The sequence below is a fragment of the Setaria italica genome, chromosome IX (assembly GCF_000263155.2).
Source record: "Setaria italica strain Yugu1 chromosome IX, Setaria_italica_v2.0, whole genome shotgun sequence".
Classification (NCBI taxonomy): domain Eukaryota; kingdom Viridiplantae; phylum Streptophyta; class Magnoliopsida; order Poales; family Poaceae; genus Setaria; species Setaria italica.
This window is the reverse complement of record NC_028458.1, coordinates 35,418,529-35,436,098: the sequence shown is the minus strand read 5'-3', so window position 1 is coordinate 35,436,098 and position 17,570 is coordinate 35,418,529. Positions and strand designations below refer to the sequence as shown.

Below are 17,570 nucleotides of genomic sequence, written 5' to 3'. Positions count from 1 at the left end.
TTGGGATCCAAACAGGAGGGCTAAAAATGACAAATAGCTAAATTTTGGACTAAAAATTTTAGGCCCTGTTTGGCATGGCTCCAGCTCTGGATGGAGCTGCTCCACTCCAGAACTCCAGGTGGAGTCAGCTCCACTCCAGAACTCCAGAATAAAATGGGGTGTTTGGCTAGATGGGTGCTCTCAGCTCCAAAAAAATCAATTTTCAGTGTGGATTGCCATTGTTACCCCCAATTTAGGTCCCACTTGTCATTCTCTCCATCCCCATCTCCTTCTTCCTCAGAAAGGCTGCCCGGCAACCACAACACACCGTTCCCTCCTCTTTTTTTCCTTGCCCCGGTGCTCCCGTCGCCTCGCAGGAGCAAGCAAGCAGCTCACCGGCGTAGGGGCTTCGGCAGACGGGCGAACTGGTGGCCGGCGGAGGGGCTTCGGCGGACGGGCGCGAAGGCCGGCGGGGGATCTTCGGCGGCGGGGCGAACTGGCGGCCGGCGGAGGGGCTTCGGCGGACGGGCGCGAATGCGGGCGGCGGGCCTTCGGCGGAGCGGCGCGAAGGCCGGCGACGGGTCCTGCGGCCGGCGACGGGGGCCTGCTGCCGGCAGCCGGGGGCTACGGCCGGCGACGGGGGCCTGCGGCGACAGGGCCCTGCGACCGGCGTGGGGGGTCTCCGGGTGGCTGGCGGCGGGCCCTGCGGCCGGCGACGGGGGGCTGCTGCCGGCGCCGGGGGGCTACTGCCGGCGGGGGGGGGGGGCCTCCGGCGACAGGAGCCTGCGGCCGGCGGGGGGGCTCCTGCGCCAGGCGGCAGCCGGCGTTGGGGCTCCTGCTGCAGGTGGCGGCCGGCAGCGGGCCTTGTGCAGATCGGGCGGGAGGCGGAGGAAGGAGGCCGGGCTGGGGTAGGAGACCGGTGGCGGGGCTGTGCCGGCCACCGGCGGGGCTGGTCCGGCCGGCAGCGGAGGTGGACGGCGGCCGCCGGTCTGCCTGGCGGCGGCGGCAGAAACGTCACGACGGAGGGAGGCGCAGGATGAGGAGACGGAGGGAGGCGCGGGATGAGAAAAATGAGATGCGCGGTGTGACTGGAGAATAGAATCGAACCGTTTTTTTTCCATAACCAGTGGCATTGGTGGGTAATTACCCACCAACTCCATGAGGAGGTTCAAAAGAGGGGGTTTTGGAGCAGCAAAAGAGGTGCTCCAAAACTCCACCCCCATTTGTACTACAGCTCCATGGAGTTGGCAGCTCCATGGAGTTTTGGAGTTGGGGTGTTTGGCTATTTTTTTTCCTGGAGTCGCTGGAGTTGTGGAGTGGAGCTGTGCCAAACGGGGCCTTAGCCTCCAAAGAGGCCCTAAACTGGGCTAAAAGTGATCCCAGGACCACAAATTCCACCCCTACCCTCCTTTCCTCTCTCCTCCGCGTGGTCCTCCCGCACTTCCTCTCTCCTCCGCCTCCCACGCCCGCCGCCTCCGCCCGAGCCCGCCTCCTCCGACCGGCCCCGCCACCTCTGGCCCCGCCTCCTCCGCCTCCACCGAGCCCAAGCCGTCGCCTCCTCTTCTGCCTCCGCCTCGCCTCGCGCGGAGATCCGTCGGCGCAGGGAGATGGCGCGCCGGCCCTCGGATCTCGCTGCACGACCCCAGCGTCGCGTGTGGTGGGCGACCGTCGACAGCGGCGGTGGCTTCTGGTCGCCGTGCGCGCTGCGGATTTGGAGGAGGAAGAAGGGCGGTGTGTGCAAAGGTTGGGGAAGAAGGTGTATGCGCCAGGGGCAGGCAAAGAGGGTAATAATGTCTTTTTCAACAACATTTATGGATTTTAGTCCATGGATCCGAACGGCCCAGCAGGACTAAATTTTAGGGGCTAAAGTTTAGGAGCTAAAAATTAGTCCATGACCTACTGATCCAAACACCACCTAAGTCTACGGGAAAGTACTGACTTGACAGCCAAGGATGTCTTTGAGAGTGGCGACAGTTTCATCAGGGGTGTGGATAAGAACCATAGTGCTCTTGTTGTAGTTGATCCGCAATCCAGTCGCAGCAGAGAATGCATCCAGAACGACTTTCAGGCGCTGGAGGTCAACAAGATCGGCCCGGAGCAGGATCAACGTGTCGTTAGCATATTGCAGCACTGGGCACGACAAACCAGGAGCTGTCAGGTGCCTGATCTGTCCACAATGGGCGTCGTGGGTGGTGACGAGAACACCCTCCATTTCAAGCTCTCGGATGTTGTTTCTCCACAACCGCTCACTTGCATGTGCCTGGAAAAACTGTGCGTTGGCATCTCCTTCTTTGATGGCACGACGTTTGCCTCTCTATTTCCAGTAGGCCGCACGCTCTCTCAGCGACACAGCCAAACACTACTGGCATTCACGAGGTGTTGGTTACAGGAACCGTTGCTATTGTCTTCCTCCCCACGGGTGAGATTGAAATCTCTCATGAGGATCCAGCTGCCCGTGATCTGCGCGGCAACTTCAGCTAGGTCTTCCAAGAAGGCCACTGAGTCGCGGTGGTCAGCCGACGCGTATATGTTCGTAACCGCGGTGGAGGAGCCGGAGGCAGTAGAGGTGAAGTAGGTGGTGAGCGAGCGCTGCCTAGCAATGAACGAAGTCATTGTCAGCGAGCGAGCATCCCAAGCAGTGATCAGCCCGCCACAAGCCCCAATCGCATCTACACATTTAAAATCTGCTAGATTGAGCGGAAGGAAAGTTTTAGCTTTAGAGAGGTCAGTGGCACGCAGTTTCATTTCTTGTAGACAAGCAACGTCCAGACATGCCGAGACAATCGTGTCTCGAACCGTTTTGCATTTGTCAGAATCGCCTAACCCTCTAACATTCCAAGAGAGCAGAGAAAAGCTAACCGAGTTCAAATTCATGTGGGCAGGCACCACACCGAAGCAAAAGCCACAGCCGATGCAGAGTAAGCATGAACAGGCAGCAGAACATAATAAGCATACAGAGCAAAAGCAAAAGCAGGAGCAAGGCTAGAGAGAACAGACTGCAGATCGAACGCAGGCACACAGGGGCCTCGACAAGGTAAGTAAAGTAGTAAACGTTATAGAAACAAGGGAAAAGGTCGTTCAAACAGTTAAGGACGAGATTGCTAAACAAACCACGGTATGACAGTTCAACAACAACAACAACAACAGACACAAAGAAACCGAAACTAGAGCTGCCACCGCAAAGCAGCCGCAGGTGGAGGGGTTCTAGGGAGCGCGTTTGCTAATGTTGGACAAAGCAGAGCGCATCCAGTCACCTTGGAGTTCAATCATTCCTCAACAGCGAGCGCCTGGTCCAGCTTGCGAGTAGCAGCGTCGCCGATGGCAAACACTTCATCAAGAGCTTTCATGGCAGCTACTAAAATTACAATCTATGTCACATACTCCAATAGAGCAATAGAGCAAAATTACAATCTATATCGCATACTTCAATAGAGCAATATGCAGTTTCAAAATTACAATCTATGTCACATACTTCAATACATCCTTAAAATTCAAAATAAAATCTAAAAATAAAAATGAACGTGATGAGATCTAGTCACAAATATTTATTACAATAGTAATAAATTATATTTGAATAGCTTGAAAAGAACAAGTTTCTTGAGCTACTGTTAAATCGACAATGCTCCTAGTTCTAGCATCAGCTCATAAGCAATCTGCCTTGCCTCCTTTTGCCAGCAAAAAGGCATCACTATCCAATCTGCGAGTATCAATACTTCAGAAGCTATGCTGACCACCTGCAGTACTCGTCATCCTTCATTGGATGGATATCTGTATAACCAGTCTTTGCCGCAAACCAGAGCTTCAAGAGTTTGCGGCGTCATGGAGCTTCGATTGTCACTAAGAATTCGACCGTCCAAGTTGAATGCGGATTCAGAAGAAACAATGCTCAATGGAATTGCTAAGAAATTGGATGCCATAGCCGACAGCATGGGGTACTTATTCGAGTTTGTCTTCCACCATGTTAAAGTTTCAAAGTTTTCATCTTCTCTCACTAATTCTTCATCCAAATATGCATCAAGCTCTGATCTTTCAGTTCGAGTCCCTCTCCTCTGAGAGCTAAATTAAGCGAATTCTTGTTCTAGTCTTCTCTTGCCAAGCAGTACCACGGGTGAGCGGTTCACCACGCTCCTAGATACACCAGCTTGAGAAATTGCATTTGTATCAGTTCTAACAATCTCTTCATACTTTCTATAATATTTGTGCAGCCATTCTTTAGCCAAATCTTTGCTCAAGTCAACGTCAATTAAATTCTCACAAACCTTCTCATAGAAGAAGTCTAGGAAATCAAATTTCTATCTTGGATCAAGAATGGTAGCAATGACAAGAAACATGTTGTAATTGCGATCCCAATACTTATAGAACTTCTTGTCAATTGCTCTAGCCAAGACTTTATAACCTGATCATCTTCTATTCGTGACTTCTTAGAGCTTGATGTACTAACAACACATTGTCAAGAAACAGATGTGATGTAGGAAATCTATCGGCCGAGAATGCCAATGTAGCTCCTTCAAAAATTGCAAGGAATTCACAAATAGACTTAGCCCTACTCCATTCATCATCAGTTGGAATGGGTTGTTGTTGTGATTTGGCGTATCGCTTCAGTACAATCTTGTATTCCACTGCCTCAAGAATCAGGGCATGTGTTGAGTTCCACTGGTTTGGAACATCAAGCACTAAACCAGCCTTTGCAGGAAGACATTCCCTTTCACAAATCTCATTGAAAGCCTGGATTCGTTATGCTGACAAATTAACATGCCTAACCAGGTCTCTTATCAATTCTATTGCAGCATCAGCAATGCCAATACCATCTTGCACAAGAATGTTGAGTATATGAGCACAACATCTAACAAGAAGATGCTCACCATCAAATAACATTGTAACGACCCTGGTTAAATCATCTGAGTTAATCTTAATCCGAGTCCTTAATCCCGCTGACTTAGCTCCCCTGAGCTTAAGCGCTCAACATCCAGTTCCGGCCCCGACCCCTGAAAACCCAACCCAAAACCGCCGGTTATGTCTAAGTCCAAAGGCAGTGTTCCTTTCCATCTTGAGCAGAGGAGAAACCGAGACTGACTGGTGGACCCTAAATCTTTCTCCCCGGATCTCCCGAGGCAGATGCGCCCGATCAGCATGCGCCCGCTTCAGAGCCTCTCCGCCGCGTGGCTTGATCTCTCCGACACCCGCCGCTTCGCCCAGTCGCCGACCGCGACAGGATGGATTCCCGCGCCCTCCTCCCCAATCACAGCGGAAGCCCCTCTGCAACCCTTTCTGCCTCGCCTCATCTCGCTCGCGCCCTCACCGGCCGCGCCATGGTGCCCCGCCGTCGCCGTGGCAGAGCTTTGCCGCTGCTGCGTCAGACCGCCTCGCAACGCGCGCCCGTCATCGTTTCGCTGGATCCCCGGCTGCAAGACCCGATGCCTTCTGGTTTTTCAGCCGCCTCTCTACAGTCGCGCCGCCCACGAACTCGCTACGCGACGATTCCTCCCTCGCCAACCCCGACTCCGGCAGTGACAGCTCCTTTTCTCGCCCCACCAGTGCCGTGCTCCGACAATGCTGCTGTTTCGTGCTCAACCGCGACACCGTTCGCCCTGTCTTTTCACCTGTTGCAACCTCGCTTGTAGCACTGTTCTCCCTGTCACACCAACCAAATCCGCCGCTCGACGACGCCCGCCTCCGCCAAATCTCAACCCTGGCAAAACCGCGCCTGCGCCGCCTTGTCTCCAGTGCCCAATGGCCGAAGACGCTATCTCCGAAGTTCTGTTCCGCCGCCCATCGCCGCTCAATCGCCGCCATGGCAGCGCACTCCATCCTTTTCTTCCGATCTTCGTGCTACTCCAACTCTCTCTCTCTCTCTTCCGCGCCGCTATAAAAGGGAATGTCAGAGTTCAACCGGAGTTCCTTCGCCTTTGCTGTTTTGCCACCCCTACTATGAGCGCACCTGAGCACTTCCACTAAAACTCTTGAGAGTTCCCCTTCTCCGCTCAGACCCGCTTCTCCCCAATCCACCCAGCCGTCTGCTCCTCCGTGCTGTGCTAGAGCTTCCTTGTTGCCCACAAGAAGCTCCGCCGCCGCCGGAGCATTGTCCAACCTCGCTGCCGCCGGAGCCTTAGTGCTTAGTCTTTCCACCCAAGTCTGTTCCTTCCCGACCCCAAGCTTCACCTATAAACCGAAGGTAAGCTGCCGACCCCTTTCCGTTTCGCCCAACCCCTTTTCCGTCTCGCCCGACCCTGTCTGTTTCGCCCGACCCCTTTTTCCGTCTCGCCCGACCTTGTCTGTTTCGCCCGACCCCTTTTTCTGTCTCGCCCGCCCTGTCTGTTCCGCTGACCCTTTTCCGCCTCGCCCGAGAGCTCGGTTGTATCTGTTTCCTTGACCCGAGGGTATCTGTGTAAAAGATCGGGATTTCTCTGCGTTAAGTCTGAGGACCCCGAACACAGTTATCCCTTAAAGTTTAAGGGTCAGATCACAAGTCTATTCCTATCCAACCCTTTTATCTTGCTCTCCACCAACTAAAGTAAACTTCCCCACCTTTTCTATAGCCTTGCTACAAGTGTCCGAGCTCAAACTGCAAATGTTGTTGAAATAACCGTCTAAACACTAAGTCCTGCATTGCATTCGTGTAGAGTTACATCTCGCTGACGGCGTCTACGAGCTACACCCGGCGCCCGAAGACGGAGCTGTAGCAGAGCTGCCACTTACAGAAGCCGAAGCAGCCCCAGCTGAAGACCAGTTCTCCTCCCTTCCGCTTGAAGGCAAGCCCCGGAGCATGAACCCCAAATTTCTAAACTTGCACATGCCTTCCTTCTCGTGTTTGTGCATTTACGTATAGGAGTTGTTTGCAACCATAGATGCATGACATAGTTCCTTTGATCTGAACACTAGTTTGTTGGGCCGAGTAGTTGCTATGCTTAAATAGGAATCGGTAAAAGTCGAGTGATTTCCTGTCACTCGCGAGTTATAGGAGTTGGTTGTTTTCTCCTTCTGTTACAACTATAAGGACGACGGACGGGGTAGGGTTTTGGTTAACTCTTTTGGTGGTCGGCTGATCACCCCGTCTGTTTACTGAATCTGTTAAGGCCCGACAGTGGTGGTGTTCGTGATCAAGTGTTTGAAAGTACTAACCTCATACTCAATATGGGATGGGGAAGCCTAGTACCTGATTGAACCTAGACGTGAGCGGTCGCTCCACTGTCCTTGGAACAAAGTTCCCCTGCGGCCGCACGTGGTGGCAAGTGTGGTCACAGAACGGCAGAGGCCGGGTCTGTGGAACCTTGCACCAAAGGAAGTGGACCCGACACGGGTTAGGGAATTGATGGGGAAGGCCGACACAGGAAGCGACCCTCGGTGGTGCGCGGATGTCGTGAGGTTAGGTTCACCATGCATGGTTAAAGAACTCGAATCGATTCGCCTGCCTCTCACAGTTTGAGACTGCTTGATCGCTATGCTACACTGAGTAATAAAAGAGTCTGATGATGACATGACCTTGATGATGAGCTTATATACATAAAGTTGGATCTATGTTGCTTAGAGTAAGTTGCAAATGTAGACTGGTTAATGAACTTAGAATTTGAGCTAAAACTTGAAATAAGGATCTACATAGTGCTTTTGGCAAACAAAACCCTCAGCCAAAGAGCCTTGCATGTCTAGAAGTGGTGGAGTAGTTTTTACCACCGGTCGGTTAAGTCTTGTTGAGCTTAGAAGCTCAGCCTTGTTGTGGCTTCTCTTTTCAGATGAAGTTGCCGCCTCTGAGCTTGCTGCTGGCACTTGGCCGCCCCAGCTCCCTCCGGGTTGGACGGTCGAGTGGGATCCCTCCTCGGACGGCGGGGAATGGGATCATTGATGTCCTGGCTGGCCTCACCAGGGACGTCCGACCCCGACGAGTAGCTTTCGCTTGTTTTTATCTTTCTGTTGTTTCTTCAGAACTTGTAAAACTCTAATTTTAACCAGTGTGTAACAACTCGTTAATCAAATTGTGGACCTGTTGTATTCTCTGGAACCACTCACCTTCGTGTGAGCTATGTTAACTCAGTCTTGTTAAATGGTTAAATCGGATGAAATCCGATGGCACATCGAGTTAACTTGATTAAGGCATGGGTGTCGCATGTCAGGCGACTTAACCAGGCTTTAGTCAAGATAATCCAAGGTGGTTCCGCCACAAACATATCACGCTTTCCACTTTCTTGGAGAAGATCACAAGCTGCCTTGTTATTTTCCGCATTGTCAAGTGTGATTAAACATCTTCTCTTTGATTTCATAATCTGTTAGACATCTTGTAATGGCTTCTCAATAGCTAGACCATTATGTGGATACTTAACATCCTTGAATACAATAATTTTTTCTTCAAAACAAAATCAGGGTCAATATAATGTGCTGTCAAACAAATATATCCCAACTTTTGGTTTGATGTCCAAAGATCGGACGTGAAGCATATGCGAGAGTTGATATTCTGAAGCTCACTTCGCAATTCTATCCTTATTCTCTCAAACTTAGCAACACAATCATTGCGAATCGTTTACCGTCCAATGCAGTCAAATGTGGGCTACAACGATTCCATCCAAGGCTCAAAGGTATCATCCTCAAAATTTGTTGAATGCAACCTCAACTTTAATGCACCATGTGATCATCAAGTCACGGCTTCTCCGGGGGTTAAAGATGAACGAACCTTCCATGGGCTTCTTCTTCATGGTGGAAATAAATTTGTTCCTAACTTCACTAGGGATCTTTGAGCGATATTTCGTAATGTGATTTCGGAGGCTAGTTGTACTGTCTTCCTTCTCGTAGCTTTACGGTGCCATCTTCCTCAACCAATTCTAGCTCATAATACTCCCAGATTGGTGACCTTCTGTTTGGCGTTTGTGAATAACTATTGCCGGTGTTGTCATTGCTACATGATGTCTCATCACGGTGATAAGACATTTGTTTCAAAAAGATATAAGCAAGAATCAGCAGCTGATGCATTGCTACATGATGTCTCATCACGGTGAGAAGACATTTGTTTCAAAAAGATATAAGCAAGAATCAGCAGCTGATGCTTTGCAGAGAGAAGTCTATGCATTCAGCAATTATATTGACAACAAGAACAGTATGCATTCAGCAGTTAAATTAATCTACCAATTTCAATGAAATGCATTTGTCATCATAATCCTCATATGTACTCGTTGAAAAATAAATCAATACTTGACTAGTTGACATATACACGCAATGTTCCTAACTACGAACAACCCAAATTCGTAATTGGTCCAAGCAAATAAGGAGAAACCAAATAGAGCTTAATTGCTCCGCCTTCGATCCAAGCATGTGTCGCAAACTAACAATTGATTAGGAGGGTCGATCAAATTGAATGAGAAAAATCAATCACACCTAGGCAAGTTGCATCTGTTGGGCTGCCATCAGTCCAGCACCCGGCACCACTTCTAGTAGGAGTCAAATCACGACAGCCGTTGTACTTCGACCTGCGGTACACAGCACCTCCTCGGCTTCTCCCGCTGGATGTAGGACTCGAGGTCGCCGCCGCAGACGCCAGACAATCAAATCAAACCCTAGCAAGAAAGGGAGAGGATGAGGAGAAGGGGAAGGGGATGCTGCAGAGGAGGAGATATGGGAGGAGAGCTACAGGAAGCGTACCCCGAATCTGTAGTCGTGGTTGGAGGAGGACGCACGGGAGCGGTAGGGGCGACGGCAGCGGAGGTGGCGTCTATCGCCCTTTCTTGCGCAAGCGATGCGAATCGTGATTGGCGGAGCACCCACCGTGAGAATCCACTCGGGTGAGGTCAAGTGGACCCATTCTAACTCGCCCCAACCCGCACTTCTAGTATTACCCACTCCGCTCCACCCCATTAGTCTCAAAAACTCATTCTCGCCCATCTACACAAGACCAACCTCAGGACCCGACCCGAAAAAATCATTTCCACCCGCCCCACTAGCAGGCCTAAGCGGCGGGTGTTGGTGGCGGCGCCAGCGCGGGGTGCGCCAGAGCCGAGGTCGCCTTTCTCGAGAGGCGCCATCCCTGTTCCCCTTGATTCGCTTTGAATTGTCTTCTTCTTCGGAGACCACAACCGGAGAATTGCAAAGTAGGAGTGGACATCTTGTTCAACTTTTTTTTTACAAGCCTCTATACATAGTAAATTATTTCCTGAAACTGTCACCTGGGATGTTGCTTTCACATCTTCTGAACATGACTTTTCTTAAACAGAAGGGGGAAAAAACTTCTTTTCTCTGAAGAGTCAAATCCCTCAAATTCAGGTCAATAACCAGAAATGCTCTGTATCTGCTAACCGCAGTGGCGTGCCTGATTCACTCATCATGACTTGATCTCAACCAGCTATGAATATCAAGCTTTGCCTCACTGCTGGAACCGAGCAAATCAAGGATCCAAAAATCCCCGTCAGACCATAAGCGATGGCGCAGAAAGGCAGCGCTTCAGGCTCCTTGGCTGACAGTGCTGCTGTTCCCAATCCATGAGCACTGCACCATCAACCAAATAAGGTTATATGACATACGGGGCCTGAATCCTGATCATGCTTACAGAGTAAACGAATAAGCTGGTCGGACACATTTCTAGCAAATTACCTGGACGCTGTTCCTAGTCCTCTGGCGATGGGGTCGTTCAGACCAAGTTTATCCATAGCTGCCTGGACAAAATTGGCACCAATGAGCCCGGTAAGGACAACCACGGCAGCGGTTAGCGAAGAGTTTACACCTGAACCATGAGAAAACCCATGAATCATCAGTGCAGACCTGCCAGTCAGTAATTTACTGCGAGGATATATGGCACGAAGATTCAACTCTTTCTGAAGAACTTAGTAAATCGACTACAGGTTTAGTTAAATTAATTGACATATAGTTAACTTGCCTGAATACAAGCTACGAACTCATCATCATAACACAGGATTTAACTTGCCTGGGAATACAAGCTAGGAAACCCATTCTTATCTCATCATCTCTACTATAGGAACATAGACAAATTCACAAGAAAATGCAAGCCAAGGTTTACCTTCAAAGAAAGATACTATGCTCAAAGCCAGCGCCACAGTAATACACCTGGGCAATATCGATACGGTTAATGATGGCTCCAGCCCTATCAGGCGCCCAAGGATAGCAGTTGAGTACAAAGAGAATGTTGATGCAATGGCAATTGATGTGAAGATCTCTGCTGCGTGCCTCTTTACAAGCTGAAGTCAGGAGCATAAAGTATGTAACATTCAGACATCAGGCACTTGCAGCAAAATAGAGCCTAACAGAAATGATGTCACAAAATGAATAGCCATGTTCAGTGGTACCTTTCTCTGCTTGAACATTGAGAATGCAAATGATATGATCACAGACCCAAGGAAACCCATTAGAACGTCACCAGCTCCAGGATTAGAGGGCGCCTTTGTAAGGTAATCACCTGGACAACCACTTTTAATATATGAGAGCACTAAGATATTGTGTTTATCTTCTATGGTGCTCCAGCACAAATGCTTTGAATGCAACTCTTCCGAAACTAAAGAATACACAGTTTAACTGTAGGACTAGTAGGGTTTAGCTTATGAACCTAGCACAGCATTAAGTCCAGATCCGGAGAGATAACCATACGCTACAGCTGCCAAATCTGCAGAAAGTGCGCAGGATATGATTGGATGTAACACTTTCTTGACACCAGCTGGTAACCTGAAAAATAGCCAGATTGTCAGGAAAAACAGAATAAGATGTGTTCATAGTTTGGATCCCATTGATCGAGTTTATATAGGCATATTTACCCAGAACCAACCATGTATCCCAGTACAGTGGCAGCAAGCAGGAAAGGAAGGCATGTTCTTGCTGTGGTACCAAGTGCTGTGGGATTGAAATATGCAACACCAAATGATGCAACGAAGATAGCAGCCCATGCCCAGGTTTCAAATGTCGAGAAAGGCGATGGCTTGCTCATGGGCTCTGCTGGTATAAGCTGTGTCTTCACAAGTTTTCTTACAGCTAGTGCTGTGTACCCTGCGACCGCGAGTGAAGCAAACCAGCCACCAACTAGAGAAGAAAACCAAATGAAAACCATATTAGCGAAGTTCCAATTTTATTTTTTTCAGAAATGGAAATATAGACAGCAAGGGCAAAAGGATAAACCAACCAGGTCTTGCATGGATGTAATCAAATCTAATTCCTTGTCTAGCATGTGTTTCGTGTGCAATCACATAATCCAGAGGATCATGATGCTATCACCAGTTGGACTGGCTAGAAACTTCACAATAATCAAAATGTTATTTACTAGAGGCTGCAGGTTGCTCAACTGGATCCTGAAATAATACAGTACCAGAATATGATATCCAGTGCAGGAATGGTGACTAGTTCCAGGTTACAGTATGTAAGGTTAAGATGTATCTTTCTGGTTGCAGTTCTGCAAACCTACATAAATGAGTAGAATCTCCTCTGCCTTTTGCAGACATGAACTAATTCATTTTGATCCTTCATATTACTAGATAGATAGATAGATAGATAGATAGATAGATAGATAGATAGCGACAAATTAAATTTGCTGTGAAGAGAAATATTGAGTGGTACAATGCAATATGATCGGGAAAGATACATACATGTAATTGTTAAAATCTTGATGCCTGAAGCCGCCGGGACATCCCTGACGGCTAGCGGCAGCACGACCAGCGACGGGACGTAGAACAAAGGCAGCCACCTCTGGATGAACAGCGTGGCGGGCTCAAAAAAGTCCATGAATCCCTTGGCGAGAGCAGGCACGAACGTGTCGAAGACGACGAGCACGGAGAAGACGCAGAACATGCCGAAGAGGGCGCTTGGGAACTTGATGGACGCGGCGACGAATGCCTGCTTGAGGTACTTGTCGGTGGCGACCACGATGCCCAGCGACACGAGCAGGTGCGCGACGCCGAGAATCTGCACGCATACAGTGATGCATACACGCATCGGATTCAATTCCATTCTAGAAGTGAGGTTGAGGAAAAGATGAAAGCAAGCATCTGCTCACGGTGGGCAGCAGTCCGGATGAAGAGGACGTGGCGCTGGCATTTCCGGCGCCGGCGGTGGAGTTGGGGACGGTCAGCCGGCGGCGAATGTTGGACGATAACGACCGGTGAGGCGCGGCGGTGCCATTGTTGTTGGCTGGACCCATGAAGCTTGTGTTGCCGGCAGCGATGCGGTTCAATGCTGGGCGGCCATGGGACGTGGAGGCAGAGGACGCGGCGGAACAAGAAGAAGAATGCGGTGTGAGCGATCCGCATCGGCGGCATCGGGGAGGAAGCATGCAGGAGCGGGCAGTCGACGTGGAGCGGGGGCGAGCGGAGAGGCGGTGGTGGTGGCAGCGTAAAGTGGTGACCCCAATCATGGCGATCGCTGCCATGGATCAGGAATACGTGTTGTTCGTGGAGTGCAGAGGAGGAGTAGGTGAAGTTTCCCTCCCTCCTGCTGCTGGCTGATGTCTCGCTCCTCCCTGGCGCGAGCGCCCGGAGCAGCAGGCAGGCTAGCTACTGCCTCGCAGGTAGTAACGGAGATTCGATGCGATGCGTTGGGATGGGAAGGGAAGCTCCTGAGGTAGCCGGCGATGGAAGTGTGGCCAGGAATTATCGGCTTGGCAGCGAGCGAGGATGGGGTTTGGATTGCGATCGTTGGGCTGCAAGACGCCAAGACCCCCTCATTTAACCTGATCGATCAATTGATTCTCTTCGTCCTCTTCTTACAACGACAGCGACGGCAGCAAAGGGATGGGATCATGGAAATATCTAACCCGCGTCCTGTCGCGCGCTCGCGGTGGACAACCGCTAGTAGAAGAACGCCGGAGAAGCAGAGGAGGGCCGCACTCCCCCCGGGGCCTAATTTCCCCGGCGGAAAGGCCGTCCGGTGGCGGGCGGCGCTGCCGACTGCAGATTGTGGCGGAGGAGGTGGAGGTGCCGTGGGAAGCCACGGCGCTGATGGGGCGGGGGGCAGGGTCTGCCGTGGAGATCGCGCGCGAGGAGAGCTGGAGGAAGACGACGACGGAGGTGGGCGCACCGGCAGCCGTCATCACCGGACACCGGCCACTCCGCGCAGCACTGGGACAACTTACAACGCGCACAAAACACACCACCGCTCACACCGCATGCACACACCACAGGAGAGATTAGAGAGTCTAAACCCTCAATGTGCGGAAAACGCACAGTACCACTAAACGCGCCCACCCCGCACAGTACCACTAAACGCACCACAGGAGAGATTAGAGAGTCTAAACCCTCAATGTGCGGAAAACGCACAGTACCACTAAACGCGCACACCCCGCACAGTACCACTAAACGCGCACACGTGTATGCATACCTAACCTAACCTAGGAACACCTTAGACGCTACAAACATGGTAGCAATACCTCAAAAGATTTGTCCCTTCACTTGGTGGTTTAGCTACCTTTGGGAAGGCTGTATTCAGTATTCTCAGCTACTTGTTACCATTTTGCATTGCGGCGGGGTTGCTCAAACTTTCTCAGGATACCGTCAACCCAGCGATTCTGTATGGTTCTATTACCAGAAAAGCTGACTGAGCCCTCAAGCTAAGTGCTCCACCTGACCGTTGCGATAGTTGCACCTTGCATCACCCAATCGTCAATGCCCTTGGACATAAGAATTGGGTACTCATAGTCTTCCTACTTCCTAGACAGAGAGGAGGAAGATCAACATTACAGGTGACGAGTTTACGTTGAATGTTGCCTTTACCCATTATAGATGGAATATATAATATATATAGCCACAAAATAAACACCAATATCGATTACAGAAAGGTTAATCTAACCCCCTTACGTACAAAATAAACACGTCCGTAATGATGCCAAAACACCAAACGCCTCTCATATAGACATTTGTATACGGCTTTCCATTTGCATCACAAAACTAAAAACGCCTCAGCAACTGCGTTGCACTCTTACAAGCATCCGCATTCCATGTGACCGCACCACACATGCACACACCACCTGAGGAGCATTGGTCCATTTCACTCTAGACTGACAGCAGGTACACGAGGTTTCATCTACACTGCAGCAACGCACTTAGGCTGCCACTGGTTGCTGCACAAGACCAGCGCTCATTCCTTTGCTCAGCTGTCTCCCCAGCCTCTCTTGTATCCTGTCCTTGATTGCTGTTTCCTGAGTACAGTAATTAAAAGGAAATCTGTTTGAGTTGAAAGCCAGCAAATTTACCCCAGTTGTTACAAGTATTAACTTGTCGCCTATCTAATCTAACTAGTTTAAAATTCCATTTAGCTAGCTTTGGCAAGACCACATTCTTAGAAAAGCATATTACCATGTTGTGGCAGTGTTGCTCAAACTTCTCCAGGAAACCGGCAACCCAGCGGTCCGCATTAGCAAGCCACTCATCATGATTTAACCCAGCAGTCTTTGCCACTGTTTGCAACTGTAAGGTATGCAAAGCTAGATATCAGTAAAACTCCATGAAAGCAAGTGTAGCCTTCCATGTGAAGGAAAGTAGTAAATCTAGTTCTGAACAAGTACTGATCAGTCTCAGAGTAACACCATTACCTTTTCCTGATGCGCCTTCACAGTTTCTCGCAGTTTATTAATCTTCATATTAACTTGCAGTTGTTTCTCCTGATGGAAATAATAAGAGGGGAATATATGTTATTACTTGCAAAACCACAAAAAAGAATTCTCTGTTCCTTCAGTATGAGCCATCAGAAAGTGTCTAACCTTGACATAGCTCACACCTAGATCCTTCCTTGAGTAGCCCCGTGCTAAATTTCTCATGACATACTGATTGTAGTCCTTCAAGATCCTCATTATGAGGTCCGAAGTAGAAACCCCATCTGTTCTTTTTGTTTCCTTGAATTTTCCAATCTTTTTAACCTAATATAATATCAGCAGAAATATTTTCAGTTTGGAAGCAAAGGAAAGATGCATTTAACATTTACTTGGCTATAAAAAGGATACTTACAAAATCATAGACATCATTTGCAGCCCCGCTAGTATCAGCGTAGCTGTAGCAACAAGAAAGGTATAATAGTTAATTGAACTGTTTCGAGGGAGGAACGGGAACATCTGAAATATGTCTTGTGCAAAGTCAGACTCACGGTAACGCATCATGAGCAACGTAGTCAATCTGATGTATATCAATGAACTCCTGTGTGAGAACCCATGGAGCATCAGGAATGACCTCATCGACCCACCTAAAAGTAGTAGATAGATATCAGACGATCAGTGGAAGGAGCAGGGTTAAATTTCATTCAGTGAAATATCACAGTTTTAAAACTTGCACTGGTTGGTTCTCACTATTATCTATGAAGATATATCATCTTTAGCAAAATCATAGAGGCTTAACAGAGCTTTTGCTAATAATTTCAGGTCGTTAAAACAATCTAAACAGACTCATAAAAAAAAGGTCAACGACAAGTCACAAAACAGGCTGTAGGATGCAGCAGGCCCAAATTTACAGCGCCTTCAATTTCCAGTTGATTCAATAGAATAGGTTGTAATGAGGGACATGCTTGAGTGTTGGGGGTAAAAGGAGCATAGAATGGGTAAACAGATCAGGTGAACACACATACGTAAGCATTTGAGGAAACAATAACACAAATTTCGCAGCAAGAGTGCGACGACTCAATTAGTACCATTTGCAGAGAATATGATTGCAATTGACATCATAAACAAGAGTAGCTGGTTGAATTGAACAAGCTTGCCGTAAAAGAGCAGTAAAAGGCTGGATTTACTGACTTGCAGTGGCGCAGGGACTCGTATCGCTCCTCCTGGGTCATGACGGTCTTCCCCTTGTAGCGTTTGGTAAGCTCGTCGTTGCAGCATCCGACGAGCAGATACGTATTGGGGAACCTGCGAGTTGTCACAAACATATTGGATGCGATTATTATGTGTTGCTAACGATGGTAACAGCTGCATCATCAGCGGCAAATTAAGCGAAGCTAGCATGAATAGATGGCACGCAAGGCATAAACTGTATCCAGATCCAGTTGACGAAGGGGGTTGAGACGTCAACCCCGGCGGGGTGGGGTGACGGGCACGCACGCGCAATTACGCGCGATACGAGACGGGAAAGGAAGGGGCGAGAGATCGAGCAGGCGGGCGCACGGCAGCGTTGGCGTCCAGATCTAACGGAGCCCGCCCGCGGCAGCAGAATCGACGGATGCGGCGGCGCGCGAGGACACAGGGGCATGACAGAAACGGATCTATGCATCGTTGCGTTCCATTGGGGAGGAGGGGAGAGAGAGAAGGGGGCGGAGGACGTACAGCTTCTTGGCCTGCTCGAGGGCGCGGGCGTGGCCGAAGTGGAAGAGATCGAAGATGCCGTCGGCGTAGACGCGCACGGGGCGGTCGCCGCTCCCGGCGGCCTGCTTGGCGCTGCTGCTGGTGGTGTTGTTGTGGGCGGGATCCGCGGCGGAGGATGGCGTGGCGGCGGCCGCGGGCTTGGCGCCCTGCCTCTTCCTGGCATTGGAGACTCGCGCCATCTCTCTCTGTGCCTCCGGTAACGGCAGCGACGAAGACGAAGGGAAGGGGGGGGGGGGGGGGGGGGGGGGGGGCCCTTTCAAGGTTTAAAGTATCCTTGTTTCTTGCCTTTAAAGGTGGCAAAGTTGTCTAAATAATCAAAGAAGTTGCATCGTTCATCTAC

The 17,570-nt window shown here is 49.9% G+C and overlaps 2 protein-coding genes across 2 annotated transcripts; both read right to left on the bottom strand.

The window, feature by feature from the left end:
• Positions 1-10,017: 10,017 nt before the first annotated feature.
• On the bottom strand, positions 10,018-13,318 carry LOC101758506 (plastidal glycolate/glycerate translocator 1, chloroplastic). The gene is made up of 8 exons (XM_004983468.3): positions 12,947-13,318; positions 12,540-12,855; positions 11,718-11,979; positions 11,513-11,628; positions 11,256-11,365; positions 10,970-11,147; positions 10,546-10,675; positions 10,018-10,440 (listed from the first exon to the last, which is right to left on the bottom strand). The coding sequence occupies exons 1-8, from the start codon at positions 13,316-13,318 to the stop codon at positions 10,290-10,292; spliced, it is 1,635 nt and encodes a 544-aa protein (XP_004983525.1). The 3' UTR covers positions 10,018-10,289.
• A 1,320-nt stretch (positions 13,319-14,638) lies between these two features.
• Positions 14,639-17,475, bottom strand: LOC101758092 (choline-phosphate cytidylyltransferase 2). Its single transcript, XM_004983467.4, has 8 exons — positions 17,192-17,475; positions 16,664-16,777; positions 16,024-16,119; positions 15,888-15,930; positions 15,644-15,799; positions 15,476-15,544; positions 15,240-15,350; positions 14,639-15,082 (listed from the first exon to the last, which is right to left on the bottom strand). Exons 1-8 carry the CDS (start codon positions 17,407-17,409, stop codon positions 14,987-14,989), a joined length of 903 nt encoding a protein of 300 aa, XP_004983524.1. The 5' UTR covers positions 17,410-17,475; the 3' UTR covers positions 14,639-14,986.
• Between the last annotated feature and the right edge of the window lie 95 nt (positions 17,476-17,570).

Excerpts from the sequence above, each read along its gene's own strand:
- LOC101758092 (XM_004983467.4), bottom strand. The coding sequence starts at position 17,409 with ATGGCGCGAGTCTCCAATGCCAGGAAGAGGCAGGGCGCCAAGCCCGCG. Across the intron at positions 15,800-15,887 it reads CAAATGATGTCTATGATTTT|GTTAAAAAGATTGGAAAATT; the intron begins GTAAGTATCCTT and ends ATATTATATTAG. Across the intron at positions 15,351-15,475 it reads TGAAGGCGCATCAGGAAAAG|TTGCAAACAGTGGCAAAGAC; the intron begins GTAATGGTGTTA and ends CATACCTTACAG.
- LOC101758506 (XM_004983468.3), bottom strand. The coding sequence starts at position 13,318 with ATGGCAGCGATCGCCATGATTGGGGTCACCACTTTACGCTGCCACCAC. Across the intron at positions 11,980-12,539 it reads CAAGATTTTAACAATTACAT|TTGGTGGCTGGTTTGCTTCA; the intron begins GTATGTATCTTT and ends TTTCTTCTCTAG. Across the intron at positions 11,148-11,255 it reads CAATGTTCAAGCAGAGAAAG|CTTGTAAAGAGGCACGCAGC; the intron begins GTACCACTGAAC and ends TCCTGACTTCAG.